Below are 20,585 nucleotides of genomic sequence, written 5' to 3'. Positions count from 1 at the left end.
CGCGCTGCCAGCCTCTCCCTCCGCAGTTCCCCGAATCCGACGCGAGCACCCCCTCAACCGCCTCCGCCGCCGCCGCCTCTCCACAGCTTCGTCCGATCGCCCTCTCCGTCTCCTCTCTTGACTCGTCCCAACTCTTCACTGGCTCCGCGAACTCCCATTTGCGAACTGCCAACTGCGAACTGCCCTCTTCTGACGAACGCAGTCGTTTTTATAAGCCCCGTGGCTTCGCTCTTTTACCCTTGACCCTCTGCCTCCGACCCTTCACCTCTCTTGCTGGCTCCCCATTGGCCCGAGGAAAAGTGGGCGTGAATGCTTTTTGATCCATGAATTTGCATATAGCGACCGCTCTCCAACGCCCTGGAGGCGGGGCCAAATCGCCCCTCGCTCACCGATTGGACGGAACAAAAGTGGGCGTGAGTCGTTTTTGATCCGTTTTTCTGCGGAAAGTCCGTGATGTTTTTGAACACGCTGCTCGGTGCGCGCTCCGCATGAGTCCAGCATCGGTGCCCACGAGTGGCGCGAGATGATGGTGATGCGATGGTGGCGAGTTGTGACGGTAAAGGTCGTGGCGGTTGTGGTGAAGCGGCGTTGTGATTGGTGGTTGTTGTTGTGATGGCCGCGTTGTGGTTGGTGGTTGTTGTGTGATGGCTGTTGAGACGTGGTTGGTGGTGGTAATAATGGCGGCTGGTCCAAAATAAAGACAGTAAAAGAAAAACGGCTATCCTGAAGAGTCGCAGCCCTCATGAATGACATTTATTCCCTCAAGACAACGGGTTTGGGCCTAACTACACATATACTTACCGAGATATCTCACCTAAGGGACCTGAATGGTGGTTTGTGAATTTTGTCAACCACAACACTACCCCCTCCCCTTTTTGCAGACTCGTCCCGAGTCGTCAAATTTTCGTGTGCCATCATGTGTAGTTTTCCCCTAGTACATTTTACCTACGGATCCCTGAGTGCGACATTCATGGTATTCGTGTCCCCAAAATAAATAACCTGAGGGCTGCGTAACTACCTAAACAAACTCACTCACACGGACGACTTAAATAAAATTGCCGGCGCTAAGACAAACATGCCGGGGGCGCACTCATATTTACAGTACATCTTAACCTTAACTTACAGATTTTACACTAAACCATGGCCCAGGATCACTGAACTCTGCAAAAAGAAAGCAGTTAGCAGGGAGCCAGGCTGCTCGCATTCAGTCTCTGACTCAAACAATGGAGGTGACAGGGAACGTGGCCGGCTGCTCACACGCAGTCCAAGGCCTTCCTTTTTGAACTGAACGCAGTGAACCACAACGGTGCATGGGCTGCACAAACGTAGTCTCCGTACCAGCTCAAGTGGCACACGCAATGAACACAACGAATGGATGGATGAATGGTTTGAACTGAACGCAGTGAACCACAACGGTGCATGGGCTGCACAAATGCAGTCTCCGTGCCAGCTCAAGTGGCACACGCAATGAACACAACGAATGGATGGATGAATGGTTTGAACTGAACGCAGTGAACCACAACGGTGCATGGGCTGCACAAATGCAGTCTCCGTGCCAGCTCAAGTGGCACACGCAATAAATACAACAAATGGATGGATGAATGGTTGGACGCAAGCACGGTGCACGGGCCGCCACTGCAGGACCGTGTTGTAGCTGCCAACAGGGCAGTTCTTGCAGCTTGCAAACTGTTGCTTTTACGATCCTGTCACACATGGCAATGAACAGGGGGGGGGGGGGGGAAAGCAAAAATTGAACGGGGCTAGTGAACAGGGGCAGTGGGCATGGCATGGCAAAGGTAGCAGGCAAACACAGCCCGCAGAAGAAGGCCGCTGCAGGCAAACACAGCCGGCAGATGAACTGGCCGGCACAGGCCTTGAAGAAAAACAGCCAGCCGGCAGATGAAGTGGGCCGGCACAGGCCTTGCAGCACAGCAGCTGCAGACGATCCAGCCGGCACAGGCCTTGCAGCAAAACAACAGCTGCCGATGAAGTTGGCCAGCCTTTGCCGTTCCGTGGAGGTTGGTGGAGGGAGTGCGGTGGTGCTGGCCACTTGGAAGGCGGGCTCGGACCTACCTACCTGTCTCCCTCCCAAACTATCGCCTTTGCCTGTCACTGTACATACCCACTCCCTTAATTTGTCAAACCCAATTTAGCCCCAACTTATTTTTTTGTTGTTTTTATGTTTACTTCCCCTCTATAAATCGTCCCCTAACTCCCTTTATCGTCTCTGTTCGGCTAACCTATCCTGTCACCTAGCCTACTCCCAACCCCTACGTTCCCTTCCCGGAGGGGAATAAGGGAGAGCTAGCGTCCTGTGTCGAGGCCCAACTCGAGCCTCAGAATGGCCTCCCCAGAGTTCAGCGATCGAAACACAAAGTGGGTCCAGCGGCCCACAACGAGAGCGAGGGGATGGATGGTGCGGAGGGGTACACTTCCTAATCTACCCTATCCATTTAACTGTGAAACTACCCCGGGGCTTTCAACAAGCACCTCTCGCTTAAACTATTGGTTCTAACAACCCAGATTCCCGTCGCCTGTGTTGGTGTCCTCACAATTTCGGGCCTCGCCCCACAATTTTCTCTCCGTGCCCTCACACGGTCTCATGGCTGGGACACGTGGCCCCCTTTGGCAGGCACGACCCTCTGCCGAATCTCCCGCTATGGCACCCCCGGGCACTACACTGCCTCCGAGCCTACCAGCTCCCTAACACCAGGGAGTGCCCCCCATGGCACCTCCCCTGAAACGCACACGTGGCAGGCTGGCTTCCCAGGCCCCTTTCCGAGGGTCACCCGTGCCCACAACACTGCCCACGCGGCTAATGGCGCCCCGGGCCCCCGCACCAAGCAGGCGCACCCGTGCCCACTACGCTATCCCGGCCCCCCATGGGCCCTTGGCCTACCACGGCCGACAAGTCTGGTGCCCGGGGTACCCACTCAGCGATACTCACTTTTCGCAGCCACGCTCCCAGCCCGTCAACAGGGCTCCTGCACCCCTCCAAACGGGTTTCGAGCCTACATTCACACCAACAACAAAACGACCTCCATTTTTGTTAATTTGACTAACCCAGCTAACTCACTCTACACTGACCCCGGGGTCCCTTGGGCGGGAGTCACTCCTCCCCCCAATCACTCATCGCACCATGCATTCCCCATTCACTCCACACACACAGACCCGCTGGCCTCACTCACTCAACATGTCTCCACCTCATAACTCACCAACTCTTCAACACTCACCACTGAACTCTGCCATCCTTCTAACTACATCCCCTAACTAACTCGTGCTCCCACGTCGTCCCTTAAACTATAGCACGTTCCATTTAACCTACGTAGCTAAACTACGTCCCCTCTACACACTCAGTCAGTCACTGTCTCCAAATCTCTAAAATAACTTTCCCAACCTAAATCTGGCTACAATCCCTCTAACTAATCCATTCCACGGACTCCATGAGGACTTACCCCTGCCCCATGGAGTCGGTCTAGCTAAGCTAACCCTTCCCCCGAACTAGTTTCCATCCTGTGCCCAGGTAAGGGGGTCTTCCACCCCTTGCCCAGGAATCCTGTGCACCCGAAAGTGAGGCTTGCTGTTTTTTTTTTTTTCATGCGCATCACCAGCGCGGCAACTCACAGCTCGTGCACTTTACACCTGCCCGTGACGTCATGCAGCTGCACGTGTTCCTCGTCCCTCCTTGGACGGTACTATCCGGCAGGGATACCCCTCCTGCCGGATTCCAACCCCACGTGCAGCCATGACGTCACCGTGCGCATAAAAAAAAAACAAGCCCCACGTCTCGAGGGGTTCCCCACGCGAACACATGTGCTTTGCCCGTTGGAGCTTCACACACACGCCCGCGTGGAGAACCCGTCCGGTCCAAATCCATTATCCTGCCTAAACTTTGTCCGTCCGCGGGATCGGCAAATCCACCGTGTGCGTTTCCGGACCGGGACTTCACTCTCGCAAGCGAGCACGTGGTGGCCTCGTGCGTTGCACAGCACGGACCTCGTGCTCACTGCTGGGTGAACCCGGCACGGTCCCCGAAACAGCTACAGCCGCTACTCGGCTTTCTTTCCTCTCATGTCGCCGTCGTCGTCGCCATTCCACCCACGCACACCTGCGTGTTACGACGCTCACACTCCACTCCATCACATTCACACCGGGAGACGCGGCTGCATGTTCACACATGCCGACCGACATCTCCCTCACATACCACTCTCTCACACACACGGTCTCCCTTGCACAAACCATACCACTCACACGTGGTGCTCCATTCACACACCGTGCCTCACTCACACATGCGGGGGCACTCAACCGCGGTGCCTCATCCACACACCGTCCCTCACTCACACACGCGGGGGCACTCACCCGCAGTGCCTCATCCACACTGGCCGTTTCATCCACACACACGGCCTCTTCCACACACGGTGCCTCATCCACACACGGCGTGCTGGGAAGCACGTACCCTGGCACCATCGCCACCACACCACTCACACACGGGGTCGCTTCCACACACGGGGACGCACTCACGCCTTCCACCACACACACAGGGACAACCACACTGGGGATTTGTGTCCCCACAAGGGTCTCCGGGGCCTCTATACCCCCCAAGCTCTCCGTGCACCTGTTCGCAGCACTCCTCCCCTCAACCTCACAAAGCACGACCGAACCCACCTGGTCGTGACTCGCCTCAAGGGGGAATACTCCCTCCCCTCGTTCCTGGAGGAGGCTATCCCGCTGCTCGCACTGGGCCTTCACCCAGTCCACCAGCTCACCCTCATTGTCCCCCACTACCTCCGTGTGTGTGTGCGTCACTTACCCCGTCTTCATCGTGCAGTCTTCCCTCTATCATTCCCATCTCCCGTGTCTCTGCCAACTCAGTCACCTCTTCACCCTTTACCTCCCTGGTCTCAACTATTATTTCCGTTGTCGTCACCTTGTGTCTCGTCTCGCACGTTTTGGTCTCCCCATTTAATTTTTCCCTTTCGGTCATCGTCACGACCCTCGCCCAACACGCCCCCCAAATTATTTTTTCACCCGCCTCCACCGAGGGCCCGCCAGCCGCTGCACCCCCACCCAGCTCGCCCGCTCCCACACGTGGAGTCGCCATTTTAAGCTCCCTGCTCACTGCCTTCATGCCCGCCTGCAGGCATCGGCCCATGTTCTGCATCTCACCCCGGAGCTTTTTCGTTTCTTCCTTCATGTGCTTGTTCATGCCTTTCATTTCGTTTATAATTTCATTTGTGTATGTATCCATCTTTTCGTTCATTTGCTTGATCATGTTCGCTGTATTCGCATCCATCCTTGCTGTCATTTCCGCATTCATTTTTGCCAGCATGGTGAATAGCTGGGCCATGTCGGGTGCGCTTGGGTGAGCCGTTTCGGCAGGGGTTGGGGAAGGGTTTTGGTGGAGAGGGGGAGGGGAGGTGTCATACACCGCGGCCGCTGCCGCACCCATTTCGGGCTCTGGGTTCAGTTGGGCGAGTTCGTTTTCCTGTACAACCAACATTTCCTGCACGGGGATTTCATCCTGAGCCATGGATCCTACACATTCTACATCCATTTCTAATACGCCATCTTGCTTCTCTTAAAGGGTTAATTTTAGCTCGCTCGTAATTTGGAGGGAATCGGGGGTCGCTCCTCTCACCCCTGGACCGATTCCCGTGAATTTAGCCGGAGACAGGAGAGCCCGTTTTCCCGTTCTCCGATACCAATGCCGCGAGGAGGGCGATGAGTTTATATCGCACGACCTGATACCAGTGTTGCAGATTCGCGCCCGCCGGCGTGCGGACGGCCACGTAACTCGAATCGCGGCACGTCGCCCACCGGACGGACAATCCAGTCGTGACCCTCTCGGACTAACGCCGGGAACCAGTCACGGGTGGACCTTTCGGTCTCACCGCGATCGTGCCAATCAGCCCCCGCGTGGGATAGGGTTGCTCGCCAAATTCGACCTACCTAAGTACCCACACGGAGGGTAGACCGGGCGATCGCACCTCGCCGCAGGTCGACTTCGGACACGAGCCACTGAAGCGACCCGTTCCGTACTATCGGGATAACCGAGCGGTGTTATTCGTCGGCCTCGACGGTTCGATTAATTATCGGGCGTCTTAGCCCACGACCAACCCTTTACGTGAAGCAAGATGGGGATTCAATGAAAGAAATGACGAAGCGAAGCGGGAAAACAGTTCAACAATAAGCACATTTATTTCGTGATGAACGGAAAGCACACATATTCAATTCCACCAAAAGCACATGTAAAAGAAGAAGACAATGCAATATTACACAAAAAGCAAATGCAACAATGCAGATCTATCCGACTACCGGGCACACGGCAACACTTATACAATTTTACTTCACAGACGGCGCCGACAACACACATTCCCAAAGCAAAAGAAAAGAGAACCACCCTCCAGGATGAGGGGGTAGGCGGGCCTGGGGCCGAGACCGTGTCGGGCCTACCCGTCTGATGAGACGCGGAGCGGCGGTGGTGCCTCAACTCCACGGGCCTCGCGGACAGTGTCTGGTAGGGGGTGGGAAGGGGGCCCCCTTTTGTCGCACTATCTCAGCGCGGGGGGAAACAGGAGGGGGTTGCTGATGCTCGGGGAAAGGAGGATTTCACAAAATCTCGGGTCCCGCGACGAGCGTCTCCACCACGACCTCGGTCGCGCCGCCAGCCTCTCCCTCCGCAGTTCCCCGAATCCGACGCGAGCACCCCCTCAACCGCCTTCGCCGCCGCCGCCTCTCCACAGCTTCGTCCGATCGCCCTCTCCGTCTCCTCTCTTGACTCGTCCCAACTCTTCACTGGCTCCGCGAACTCCCAACTGCGAACTGCCAACTGCGAACTGCCCTCTTCTGACGAACGCAGTCGTTTTTATAAGCCCCGTGGCTTCGCTCTTTTACCCTTGACCCTCTGCCTCCGACCCTTCACCTCTCTTGCTGGCTCCCCATTGGCCCGAGGAAAAGTGGGCGTGAATGCTTTTTGATCCATGAATTTGCATATAGCGACCGCCCTCCAACGCCCTGGAGGCGGGGCCAAATCGCCCCTCGCTCACCGATTGGACGGAACAAAAGTGGGCGTGAGTCGTTTTTGATCCGTTTTCTGCGGAAAGTCCGTGATGTTTTTGAACACGCTGCTCGGTGCGCGCTCCGCACGAGTCCAGCATCGGTGCCCACGAGTGGCGCGAGATGACGGTGATGCGATGGTGGCGAGTTGTGACGGTAAAGGTCGTGGCGGTTGTGGTGAAGCGGCGTTGTGGTTGGTGGTTGTTGTTGTGATGGCCGCGTTGTGGTTGGTGGTTGTTGTGTGATGGCTGTTGAGACGTGGTTGGTGGTGGTAATAATGGCGGCTGGTCCAAAATAAAGATAGTAAAAGAAAAACGGCTATCCTGAAGAGTCGCAGCCCTCATGAATGACATTTATTCCCTCTAGACAACGGGTTTGGGCCTAACTACACATATACTTACCGAGATATCTCACCTAAGGGACCTGAATGGTGGTTTGTGAATTTTGTCAACCACAACAATATATACATACATACATACATACATACATACATACATACATACATATATACATATTGTTGCGGTTGTGGAAATTCGCAAACCACCATTCAGGTCCCGTAGGTGAGATATCTCTGTAAGTACATATGTAGTTAGCCCCAAACCCGTTGTTTAGAGGGATAAATGTGATTCATTCGGGCTGCGACGCTTTGAGATAGCCGTTTTTTCTGTTCTATCTTTATTTTGAACCAACCACGCTCCAACCATCACACAACAACAACACCAACAGCCATGATCTTTACCTTCAGAACTCGCTCCCGCAAACATCGCATCACCGCCATTCCGAACGGCACCATGGCCATAAACCACCACCACAAACCCTCCACCACCTTCACCTCTCTCCTTCTGCGGCCATTCCCGCACCACCTGTGAGCACCGAGCGTCGGGCTGTCCTGGGCTCGTACAAGATACGCGCCGAGCCGCGAGTGCAAAATGCGGTCTTTCCGAGGAGAATTCGGATCAGGAATGCTACACGCCCACTTCTGATCCGTCCAATCAGCAAGCGCGGGAGGTTTGGCCCCGCCTCCAGGCGCGTTTGTGTGGAATCGAGATATGCAAATTCTAGGATCAGGGGAGATTCACGCCCCTTTTTCTCCGTCCAATGGGCGAGCGTGGCTCCGCTCCCGAGCTCGTTCAGATCCGGAAATTTGCATATGGGTTCTCCTGCTGGCCTATAAAGTGCCGAGCGCAAGGCAAATCTGGGCAGAGTCGGTTTTGGAAGAGCGGAGAGTGGCAGAAAAGCGAAGAGAGTTTTGGGGCAGAGAGAAGGAAGAGTTGTTGCGCAGGAGTTGTTGTTGCAGAGTCAGTTTGGAGCGCGGAGTGGAGTCGGGAGGCGAGGGCGTCCCGGTGGTTTTCGGCAGTCGGCTGAGGAGAATTGGGGGAAGAGTCCGAGGAGCTCGGGTCCGAGGCAAGGAAGACGGTGGTCGCGGTGGAATCGCTCATCATGGGACCCAAGCAAGCCAGCTATACTCTTTCCCCAGAGCATCAACAATTCCCCCCCTTTTTCCCCCGCGCTGAGATAGTGCGAAAAGGGGGCCCCGTTCCCACCCCACTCCAAGCGGTGCCAACGAAACCCGGGAAGGAGCACGAAGTCGGGGCACCGCCGCGCTGCCACATTTGCGGCTCAGCACAAAGACACGGGTAGGACCCACCCGGTCTCGCGGACCTGGCCGCTCCTTCAGGTCCCGCGCAAATATTGGCCCACAGGCCCCGTCTCCCCCTTGTCTTTGAGGGTGGCCTTTTCTTTTGCTTTTGAGTAAATGTGTTGTTGGCGCCGTCTGTAAAGTAAAACTGTTTAAGTGTTGCCGTGTGCTCGCGTAGTCGGTGGTATCTCTGCGTCATTGTTTCTTTTGTAGCATTTGATATATGTGCATTCTGTTTGGCTGTATATGTGTGCTCTCCGTGTGCCACGGAATAAATGTGCATCATGTTGAACTGTTTTCCCGTTTCGCTTTGTCTTTTCTTTAATTGAATCTCCATCTTGCTTCACGTAAAGGGTTGGTAGTGGGCTTAATACGCCCGATAATTAATCGGAACCGTCGAGGCCGACGATAACACCGCTCGGTTATCCCGATAGTGTGGAACGGATCGCTTAAGCGGCCCGTGTCCGGAGTCGACCTGCGGCGAGGTGCGATCGCCCGGTCTACCCTCCGCGTGGGTACTTAGGTAGGTCGAGTTTGGCGAACAACCCTATCCCACGCGGGGGGCCGATTGGCACGATCGTGGTGAGGCCGAAAGGCCCACCCGTGACTAGCTCCCAGCGGTAGTCCGAGAGGGTCACGACAGAATTGTCCGTCCGGTGGGCGACGTGCCGCGATTCGAGTCACGTGGCCGTTCGCACGCTGGCGGGCGCGAATTCGCAACAATATATACGAGGTGTGTTCAAAAAGTATCCAACCTTAATTTTTTGTGCGTAAACAAATGAAGCAAGGGAGGCATGGTTTGGTGCACGTCTGTAGGCGATCCTAATCCGTATGCGTGAATATTTTCCCGCCTGCAGAAGCTGTCAGTCGCCGACAGACCGCCGATGAGTGAGGAAGTGTAAGTGAGCACCATCGGATTTTCGTTTTTGACAAAATGACGGAAAAACATGAACAACGCGACTGCATCAAATTTTGTGTAAAGCTTGGCGATTCCCAAGTGGAAACGATCCGCAAGATTCAACAGGCCTTCGGGAACGAAGCAATGGGCACCACACAGATAAAAGAGTGGTACAACCGCTTCAAAGATGGTCGCACATCAGTGGAGAGTGAAGCACGTTCTGGTAGGCCCTCAACATCCCGAAATGAGATTGTCATTGACTAAGTGAGGACCCTGCTGATGCAGGATCGTCGAATCACGATCAGAGAACTTGCAGACGAGGCGGGCGTCAGCATTGGATCCATTCATTCCATTGTGACTGAGGATTTGGGTTTAAGGAGAATCTCAGCGAAGTTCGTGCCAAAGCTGCTAACGATCGAACAGAAGCAACTCCGTTTGGAGATCGCACAGGACATGCTCGAGACTGTGAACAGCGATCCCAACTTCTTCAACACAGTGATCACTGGCGATGAGACCACAGTGATCCGTCATTTTGTCAAAAACGAAAATCCGACGGCGCTCACTTTACACTTCCTCACACATCGGCGGTCTGTCGGCGACTGACAGCTTCTGCAGGCGGGAAAATATTCACGCATACGGATTAGGATCGCCTACATACGTGCACCAAACCACGCCTCCTGAGCTTCATTTGTTTACGCACAAAAAATTAAGGTTGGATACTTTTTGAACACACCTCGTATATACATATACATATATACAGCTCTGGAAAAAAATTAGAGACCACTCCAAAAAAATTTAAATCACATCTCTACATGCATGGCAGCCATTCCATTCCAGTGTCTGTTGAATTCCAATATAGGCACACCTCATTCTACTTCGTGAGGTACTGATTAGGTGGTCACCTGAAGCTAATCTTATTTAACAAGGAAAAGTATAAAAACCACTGCTGGGGTTATCACTATCCTCTTGCAATCGGACCAGCTGGATGGCAAAAACAGTGCTTGTAGTACCTCAAAAGTAATTGGAATCAAAAAAATAACTATTGACCATGCCAAAAGAGTTGAAAAGAAAAGTTTTGAGTGAGGAAAAGAAGGGTTCAATTCTGGCTTTACTGGCAGAGCGATACAGTGAGCGTCACGTTGCTTCCATCCTTAAAATTTCAAAGACAGTGGTTCATAAGAACAAGGTCAAGCAGCAGACATTGGGGACAACAAACTACAGACTGGCAGAGGGTGAAAACGACTTTCTACTGACCAGGAGGACCGCCAACTCATTCGAATGTCACTCAACAACCGTAGGATGACATCAAGTGACCTACAAAAAGAATGGCAAACGGCAGCTGGGGTGAAGCGCACGGCGAGGATGGCTCGAAACAGGCTCCTAGGAGCAGGGCTGAAGACGTGCAAAGCGAGAAAAAAAGTCGTTCATCAATGAGAAGCAAAGAAGAGCCAGGCTGAGGTTTGCAAAAGACCATGAGGATTGGACTGTGGAGGACTGGAGTAAGGTCATCTTCTCTGATGAGTCCAATTTTCAGTTTTGCCCAACACCTGGTCATCTAATGGTTAGACGGAGACCTGGAGAGGCCTACAAGCCACAGTGTCTCGCACCCACTGTGAAATTTGGTGGAGGATCGGTGATGATCTGAGGGTGCTTCAGCAAGGCTGGAATCGGGCAGATTTGTCTTTGTGAAGGACTCGTGAATCAAGCCACGTACAAGGTTGTCTTGGAAGAACACTTGCGTCATTCTACTCTGACAACATCCCCCAACTCTGAGGATTGGTTTTTCCAGCAGGACAATGCTCCATGCCACACAGCCAGGTCAATCAAGGTGTGGATGGAGGACCATCAGATCAAGACCCTGTCATGGCCAGCCCAATCTCCAGACCTGAACCCCATTGAAAACCTCTGGAATGTGATCAAGAGGAAGCTGGATGGTCACAAGCCATCAAACAAAACCGCGCTGCTTGAATTTTTGCACCAGGAGTGGCGTAGTCACCCAACAGCAATGTGAAAGACTGGTGGAGAGCATGCCAAGACGCATGAAAGCTGTGATTGAAAATCAGGGTTATTCCACAACATATTGATTTCTGAACTCTTCCTAAGTTAAAACATTAGTATTGTGTTGTTTAAAAATGAATATGAACTTGTTTTGTTTGTATTATTTGAGGCTGAAAACACTGAATCTTTGTTGTTATTTTGACCAGTTGTCATTTTCTGCAAATAAATGCTCTAAATGACAATATTTTTATTCGGAATTTGGGAGAAATGTTGTCAGTAGTTTATAGAATAAAACAAAAATGTTCATTTTACTTAAACACATCCCTATAAATAATAAAACCAGAAAAACTGATAATTTTGCAGTGGTCTCTTAATTTTTTCCAGAGCTGTATATATATATATATATATATATATATATATATATATATATATATATATATATATATATATATATATATATATATATATATATATATATATATATATATATATATGAAAACTAAGTTCAAAGAGGGAGGGTAAGGGGAGAAGAGGAGGTAGTCATCAGTTGTGCCGTGTGCATACCGTGCCAGAGTGCTGCGTTTATCGCTTGCACTTTACCTGTTGGAGTTCACCTGCCTAGGGTATAGATCAATTAAAGACCCTAGGGATCCCATTTTTCCTCGCCCAAACAAGGCAGAAAAAGAGTTTCCAAAAAATAAAAAATTATAAGGAGTGGGGGGAGGGTACAGTTTGACAAATCTCCTCAGGATAACTTGTTTGGAAAAAGGAAGAGTTCATAAAATTAAAATAAAAAATATATATAAAAACAGCAAACATAAAATCAGTCGATTTTGATATGGAATAAAGTTTTCTCCTTTCACAAGCTTTACCTTTCAGTTTTTCACTCTTTACCACATTCACCAAATCAATTTATATTCTCTTCCTCAAACACCATGGTTATGTTTTCCTCCTCCAAATGCTGCACTTTCACCCATTCCTTCATATAAACTTCACTTGTTTGAAGGAAAAATACCAAAATATGAGAGTATTTTAGAAACACAACTGGAGTAGTGTTGAGGGACCTGTTCAGGCTGTTGTTAAAATCGGAGCGAAGTCGTTTGAAGGTAGAACAGATGGGGAAGTCCTGTCTGCTTGACCTGGAGCCTACAGGGACATCAGACAAGGAAAATGGAGGTGTCATCATAGTCAGTGATTGCCTCATATTCCTTCACCATCAACTGATGTAACAGAGTTGTGTTTGTGAAGGTGGAGTTGAATGGCAATGCGCAAAACAAACAAATTCCAGATGCACACCTTTTTGTCCAACCTTGGTGAACCACAGGTCTTTCTTTATGGTGCTTTTTGTTGCTCGGTTTTCTGGGTTCATCTCGAGGATTTTTGTGAGTAATGCTAAGAAAGGGAAGAGGGATACATTGTTTGGGGAGGTGAGAAAAAATATTCATGTACAAAAAGAAAACCAGGCGATTAGAATCTATCAGTAATGCCAGAAAAAAATAATCTCCAACAATCACATGAGAAAAAGAAAACACTTCTGGGATCTCAGTGAAGCAAAATTGTCACCTCCCAAAATTTTGGGAGGGAGAGATCTCGGTGAGATCCTTACATTAAGAATTGCGCATACAATTTGGATAGGATTCCTTACCATTTTGCTTTGTTGTTAGTCACCAGTAAAGGGCGAGAGTCAAATTATCTTACAGCTACCTCACTTCAGTGTTGTGGAAGAAAACTAATTATATTCATGTATTCTCAATTATAATTGTTGCTGGTACTTTATAAATTTAATTTTTGTACTACAGTCAAATAGGCTGTCAGTAATGTTTCCCTTTTCCGAATAATCTTTTGACCTACATATTGATAAAAGGAATATCTTACTATGAAAAAGGTCTTGCTCGCTGCATAGAAACAGGGTGACCTGGTTGATAACACTGCAAACTTTTGCCATGATTGTGTCATTCTCTCCCTCCCACCAAAAGTGGACACGTATTGCAGTTTTGATTTCTTTTCCACCACAATTTAGGCACCCGAACAGGGACCACAAACCCCGGCAGTGCTGGAACAGCATCGTCTGGCATAACAGCAAGCAAGTGACCACAAACTAAGATGTTTGCTCTTACTTCAAATTGGATGCTGCATCTCTCAGCCAAAACGGTAAAGTGGTACTCCATTTATAGGAAAGGTATACAAAGGAGAACCTTTAGTGACAGACCTAAAAATTAGGTGGTTGGAGGCCACCTAAGATTACATGATTTACCCTGGACGTTTGAATGTTTTTAATAGGGGTTAGAGACCTCAAACGGAGAGTTGAAGGCTCTGCCGTGCAAACAGGGGTTGGAGGCCTCTGAAGGGGGGGGGGGGTTAATGTCCCTGCTCATTAAGAAGTTCAAGTCCCCAAAGGGGAGAACAAATAAATGTGATGAATGTTTGTCAAGTTACCTCTTTGGATTTCTGTTTGGTCATTGTTCTTGCTGGAAGTTTGCTTGCTGTGAAACTGTTGCATTGTTATTGTGTGGAGGTGTTACGGATTCGTAAATCCTAAGGAGTTACCTCTTTCGATGGATTTGTGAATCCTATGCGATTGGAAATGCTAAGTTTTGTGTTAAGGACATAAGTTGAGTGTTCCAACCTGGAACTCTTGTATGTTTGTATTTATATCTGATTTGTATACGCACTGATTTGCATTGATCTGCATGTAGTATTAAGTGAGTGTTGAAATGGAGCGTGTGCGATTCCAGTAGATTTCACTGGAATAAAACATGCTCTTTTGTGTATTGTGAACTGTGAAGCTTATGGGAATGAATGAGTACGGAAAGTGGAGATAAGGATTGGTCGTCACCGTACACTGTGAAGACTCTGGTTGAGGCGAAGTGCACACGCCGATTCCAGAGGAAAAACGATGACGACTGACTCTGCACACGCTGTTGGATCTTTGGCGTGTACACAAATAACTGGGTATATGTCAGCTTGTATTGAAAGACAGAGCCCTATCATTGTGCTGCAATCTATTTAGAGTGTAGGGCGGATGTCGTTGAAAGTGTTTTAAGACTATTAAATTGAAAGTGTTTTAAGACTGTGTGTGTGTGAATTCAATCTTGGTGAAAATCTGAATTAGAAGCGATTGTGAGCTGGATATGGGACTGAAGATTACTGTACGATGTCAAACATGAAAGTATTGTTAGAAATGATATCGCAACAACGAAAGAATTAATCACTTGAATGTGAAACTTCAGACAGAGAGGTAAAGCAGCCTGGCTGTTCCTGGTTTGGTTGCTGGCTCATGATGAAACAGACCACTTTGACTTGGGGCCACTTGCTTGGTGCTGATAAAAACCAGTCACAAATCTCCCTGATCTCGGGCCAACACTAAACTGGAAGACATAAATGTGTGTGCCATGACTGGGATAGACGCTGAACCAAGTGTTAAAGCTCTATTTAAAAGCCATAGGGATTTTGGATAAATTGTGAAATAATAATTGTGAATGTGGAATATATTCCGAACGTGAAGTCCCGAAGGAGACTCGCTATCGCCAGCATTATGAGACAAAATTAATTAAATAGCGCTTTGTTCAGTACTGATGAAATAAATTGATGAAAAGTGGGAATTTGCCTCCAATTACTCAGCCCGGAAAGCTGAGGTCTTATAAGCAGCTGTTCGTACCGCGAGACAAGATTTATGGGTACTGGAACCCCCCATTCAATTCATATGTGGATCCAAGGGGGGGGGGGTAATGCCCCAGCAGAAATGGCCCCAAAATGCAAGGCTTTGTTCTGTGACCATTGGCATAAAAAACCTCACGTCTCTCAAGTGTGTGTGTTTGTTTCACCCACGGCACAGTTGGGAGTGTGGGGGCTACTGTGTTGAAATGTGCATGCCGTGCTCAGTGCCGTGTGAGAAATGTTTCTAAAATTTTGATTTGAATCATAACCATTGTACTTAAAATGTGATCGAAATATAGAAATGTGATCGATTTGGAATGATTTTAAAGTGATTTGTAAAGTAGTTGTGTATGATTTGGTACCTTGTGATGAACAAGGATTTATAACATCCACTGGCACTTGGTGGAGAGTGATCAGTTAATTGCTAACTTGTTTTAAGCAATCCTTTTGTCCTCTCAAATTGTAGTTAAAAAGTGATGTCCACACAGATGATTCTCAGATGAATGTGAAGTTTAAAATCACAACCATCTCCCAAACTCCAATTGGGTGTTTTGCACATAGAGTGATTCACAGATGATGCATGATCCCTCGGATGGACGTTAAACTAGGCGTGCTGCCTTCATTAGTCTGTGAATGTTAAAGTTAATAAATGACATTGATTGATGGATGTTAAAGACAAATTCCTGCCAAAACTAATGCTGGGAAGGCAATGGCAAGCAACCCAGTTTAACCCTTTGATCGATTCAGGCAGGCAAAATTCATTGCATATATGAATGAAATAATGTTACCTCTTACAATGATTGATCTGTTAACCAGGTAGATCAAGTGGTGAAGAAAATTAGGTTAATATAGTAATTTATGAATATGATTGGATAATTAGGTTTTTGAAACTTGTTCATAAATGTCGGATGTCTAAGAAGCAGGACATGGACGTCCATGGTCTAAGAAGCAGGACATGTGGCAAGCTCCTTAGACATGGCATTGTGGTGCTCCTTAAACACACAGCCGTTGCAGGCCTCATCAAAAGAACATTCAATCCTTTGCCTGACAAGGTCGACTTGCCCGCGGAGCTTTCTCCACGGGAAGCGGAAAGAAAAACATATCTGTTGTCTTTATTTGGGCCTCTATCTGTCAGGGTAAATTCATGAGATTTCATTGAACAATTTTGTTTATTGTCACAATGATAGACCATGAAGCTGTTTAAGTGAAATTGGATAAATAATGCACTCAAAAGGTGGAGTTTGAACCTAATGGCCATCTGGAGTAGCCAATCAGAAGAAAGAGGGACCAGTTGGGAGCTAACAGCAGGTGTCATGACTCGGATGCTAACAGCAGTTCAAATCTCCGATGCTTCCCCCACAGCAGTGGATAAACATTATTTGGGGAAAAGATGGTGAAGGTTCAAAAAGAGATAGCGACATGCATGGATGGAGTGTTTTGAGTGTTATACGTCTGATGACTCAACTTTGACAAATTATTTGACAATTATTTTGTACACCTGTTTAAAAACAGAGGTTTAAACTGTATTTATTTGTTTTGATAAAGGAATGGATTTGTATTTAAAAGGTCAGAGGACGTGATTAGATGGCTAGTGTATATGTGTTGGTTATATTGCAGCATGTTGCTGTTTTGGTGAGAGAAAAGTGGATAAGAAAAGGACAATGTCAGAGATTTAAAATGGTAATGGAATTCAGAATAGTGATGAGAGAGGTTGGTTACACATTCTTTTTCCAAGATATTTCAGCTCGATTGACAATGAAAGAAATGGATGCTCATCAGATTGATGAAACAATATTAGCATTTGGTACAAATAAACGGTTTGGAGAAATTTTATATTTCTTAATCATATTGGCAAGTTTTGTTCCCAAATGTTTCCAAATGGACGCTCTGCAGCCAAAGTGTGGTCTGCAGCTCGGCAACTCAATGTCAAGGCTGAGCAGCGTGGAACTCTTACGATGCAGGAGTTCGCAGAGCTGAGAGCCCAAGAAAGACTTCCAAAAGACACCCTGTGATGAGAATGATAGTCATGCTACTTGTTTCATTAGAGTAACTATAACAAGTGATACGCGTGATAATGTTTGCATGCACCTGGTTTGTTGTCACATGCATAAACATGGGGAACAGTTAGTAACTAATGGAAGTTGTGTACGGTAACTTAGTTAATTACTATGAGACTCAGCTCATTAAAAAAGAAAAGGGAACTCATTGAGAACACTGGAGGCATATGATTTTTGTGCTCATTGTGTCTTTTCCTTCATGACAATTCATAATGGTATTCAAACCATCATGTTTCTTTTGGTTATAATTAATATCAAGTTTGTTTTGGAATTACAAATTGAGAAACCTTTTATCATACAAGTCTTGTAATCCTAATTTAAATGTATTGGGGTCTTCAAGTGACAGAGTATTCTCCCAATTTGTTTTTCCTAACTTCTTCTTGAAAGGATCGAAATTTGTGGAGTAATTCGAGTCCATATCTTTAAACCAGTAACTTGGGACACATGTGAATGATTGATTATATCACAGCAAGGTTATTGATAATTTGTATTGATTGATTGATATATTGTCAATCACTCTGTAGCTATGGACCTTGTGATCTGTTAAATGAGGGTAGGGAAAAGTTACTGATAGTCTGGCAGATATGTGAAATATTCTGGTAGTTTTGTGCCTTTGATGATACAAGCATGAAATTTGGTAGACAGTTATAGCATACCCTTAGGAAACATTTTGGATATAGGGACATTCCAGATTACCCCTAGGGTCAAAATGGTGGCCATTTTACAAAATGGCTGCCACGAATAACAAATTCTGCCTACAAGGTCAGCAAAGTTATATGTGCTTGGTGCAAAACACAATGTAGTGAGTATAATATGATTATTATCAACTAGTATGCACATGCTTCATTATCTACCTCATATTTTACTAAAAAATGCATCTACGGTGGTCTATGAGGGACGCAGATAACAGTTTACCATCGCAATAATGCATGGCTGGAAAAAGAGCTCTGCAATATGATCATGCATGTGAATGTTACCTGAATATTGTTTCTGGAAATATAGAGATCAAAAATCAAATTTGGTGAAAGGAACTTAGACTCCATGAATATTTCCATTATTAATTACATACTGGTAGCTGGCAATGTCGCGATTAAATGCATAAATTTGCGAAATCGATATTGATGTACTCACTGTATTAATTTTCATGATTGCATAATAGAAATGTTCAAACTACAATGGTGTGTTCATATTCATTTGGGTTTAACATGGTCCTGTCCAGCGCAAAGAAATAATGTATGGTGGCCTATTGGGGACATCGAGTGACAATCACCCAAGATCGCCATTGTGTATATATGCATCTCCTCTGGGCTGGGGTTCGTAGTTGAAAACATTTTAACTCTGCTATTCTGTTTTCAGGTGATAACTCCACTGTAGTGTACCCAAAGACTAATCCCCTGCTTGGTGGTGGTTCTTCCCAATTTTACAGTGACTGATTGGTGGTGGTTCAAGACAATGGCCAAGCATTTCAAACTATTAGACCCCAAGCAGCGAGGTTCATTGTCCTTTTTTCATTGAGTGAGCTTTTTTCATTTTTTCATTTCATTCATTCACTGAGCCTCTTCATTGTCCAGCTGACTCCAAGCGAAGCACAGGAGGGTCTGGATACCAGACTCTGGCAGACAACCTCCTCAGGTTCAGTGAGATTGACTGCTTGCCAAAATCTCTCGACATGTCCCGCTTGGACGATGGTGAGGGTATTGAGTCCACCTTCCAGCACCACAGGGCTAAGTGGCATGATTCGTCCAGACTACAATACAACAAAACTCAATTGATTCGGGCAGAGAAGAGGAAAGCAACCAGTGGGGATACAGAAGGCGTGACACGAAAGTATACCCGTCAGAGTGTGGACCGCACAGAGTCACTGCTCGAAACGTGTTTCTTTTGTGACAAGCCAGCAGGTAACAAGTCTTTGCGCAAAGCTTCTACCTTTGACCTGGACAGACGAGTCAGGAAATGTGATCTGAAACTAGAAGACAAGCCACTTATTGCTAAACTGAGTGCTGGAGATATGATGGCGCAAGATGCCCTGTACCATGTGAAGTGTCTGGTTTCCCTCTATAACAAAGCAAGGGACACAAAGAGAACCTTGGATGACCAGGATGATATCAATCATGGCATAGCTCTCAGAGAACTGGTGTCCTACATCGATGATGCCCGCATGGACGCTCTTGTGGCATCAGTGTTCAAGCTGGCAGACCTAACAAGTCTGTACAACAACCGGCTGAAACAGCTTGGAACAGTCTTGACTCGACGTGTTCACTCAACCAAACTCAAGCACCGGATCATGACATATTTTCCGGACATGGAGGAGCACAAGCCTGGCCGAGATGTTCGGCTAGCTTTCAACGAGGACATCGGATCAGCCCTTCACAAGGCCTGTGAACACGATGCTGATAGTGATGGTGTTCATCTTGCTAGAGCCACGAACATCGTCCGAAGAGACATGTTGAAGATGAAGACAGCCTTTAGTGGTTCATTTGACACCCTCTGCCAAGAACAATCCGTGCCAAATTCTCTCGTGGCACTAGTTGCTGCATCCAAGAGCAGTCAAGCCACTCATCTGTATCAACACCCATTCTTACAATCCCACAGCTCCTCATGTTCAACAGCTACGCACGCCGCCGACAGAGTACGAGTATTGAGTCTACCAAGCACCGCCACAATCGGGAGACCCCTGTGCCTGTGTACCTGGGAATGCTGATGCACACAAAGACTCGCAAACGAGACCTGGTTGACACTCTGTTCCACTTGGGTCTCTCCGTCTCCTATGATAGGGTGCTGAACATCTCCACGGACTTGGAGAACAGTATCTGCCGCTTCTTCCAGCAGGAGGGTGCAGTTTGCCCACCTGAACTGAAGAGTGGTCTGTTCACGACTGGCGCAGTGGATAACATCGACCACAATCCCAGCTCAACTAGTGCTCAAGACTCGTTCCACGGCACTGGCATCTCGCTGTTCCAGCACCCGAATAGTAAAATGCGTGGAGTTCAACGGCTGCGGGTAGTAGTCTCAGATGATGTTACTACAACAGCAACCACTGCACACCTGCCAGAGTCATACACCACTGTACCTCCTGTGGTTCTCGGTAAACGTGAACCACCGATGCTCAAGTTGGCTGGTCCCAACAGAAGTGACTGCCAACTGATCCCTCAAGCAATGCAGGTGGAATACAGGTATGCCACAGAAAATATATCATCTGAAAGTTGTACATATTCTGTATTCATATATGTGCCTCAATCTCTTGTTAACTGTGTGTGGTGCTGAGGTCCTGTCTCTTGTT

General features: G+C 48.0%; 2 protein-coding genes across 6 annotated transcripts in view; one reads left to right on the top strand and one right to left on the bottom strand.

The window, feature by feature from the left end:
• CHEK1 (checkpoint kinase 1) overlaps positions 1-20,585 on the bottom strand; it is a 137,186-nt gene that overhangs the window by 15,058 nt on the left and 101,543 nt on the right. For all 5 annotated transcript variants that reach the window (XM_085873479.1, XM_085873478.1, XM_085873475.1 and 2 more), the window contains 2 exons: positions 12,888-12,983; positions 12,656-12,737 (listed from right to left, as the gene is read on the bottom strand). In XM_085873479.1, the coding sequence (XP_085729605.1) occupies positions 12,656-12,737; positions 12,888-12,983 (178 nt within the window). The remainder of the gene's footprint in view (positions 1-12,655; positions 12,738-12,887; positions 12,984-20,585) is intronic.
• Positions 16,157-20,569, top strand: LOC147029949 (uncharacterized). Its single transcript, XM_085872022.1, is given in 3 exon segments — positions 16,157-16,384; positions 18,861-19,836; positions 19,839-20,569. Coding segments are annotated over 3 exon segments (1,935 nt in total).

Source organism: Eptatretus burgeri, chromosome 3 (genome assembly GCF_056783735.1).
Source record: "Eptatretus burgeri isolate ZD-2024b chromosome 3, Ebu_testis_v1, whole genome shotgun sequence".
NCBI lineage: Eukaryota > Metazoa > Chordata > Myxini > Myxiniformes > Myxinidae > Eptatretus > Eptatretus burgeri.
Note: the sequence above shows the minus strand (reverse complement) of the source record. Positions and strands in the feature narration are given on the sequence as shown.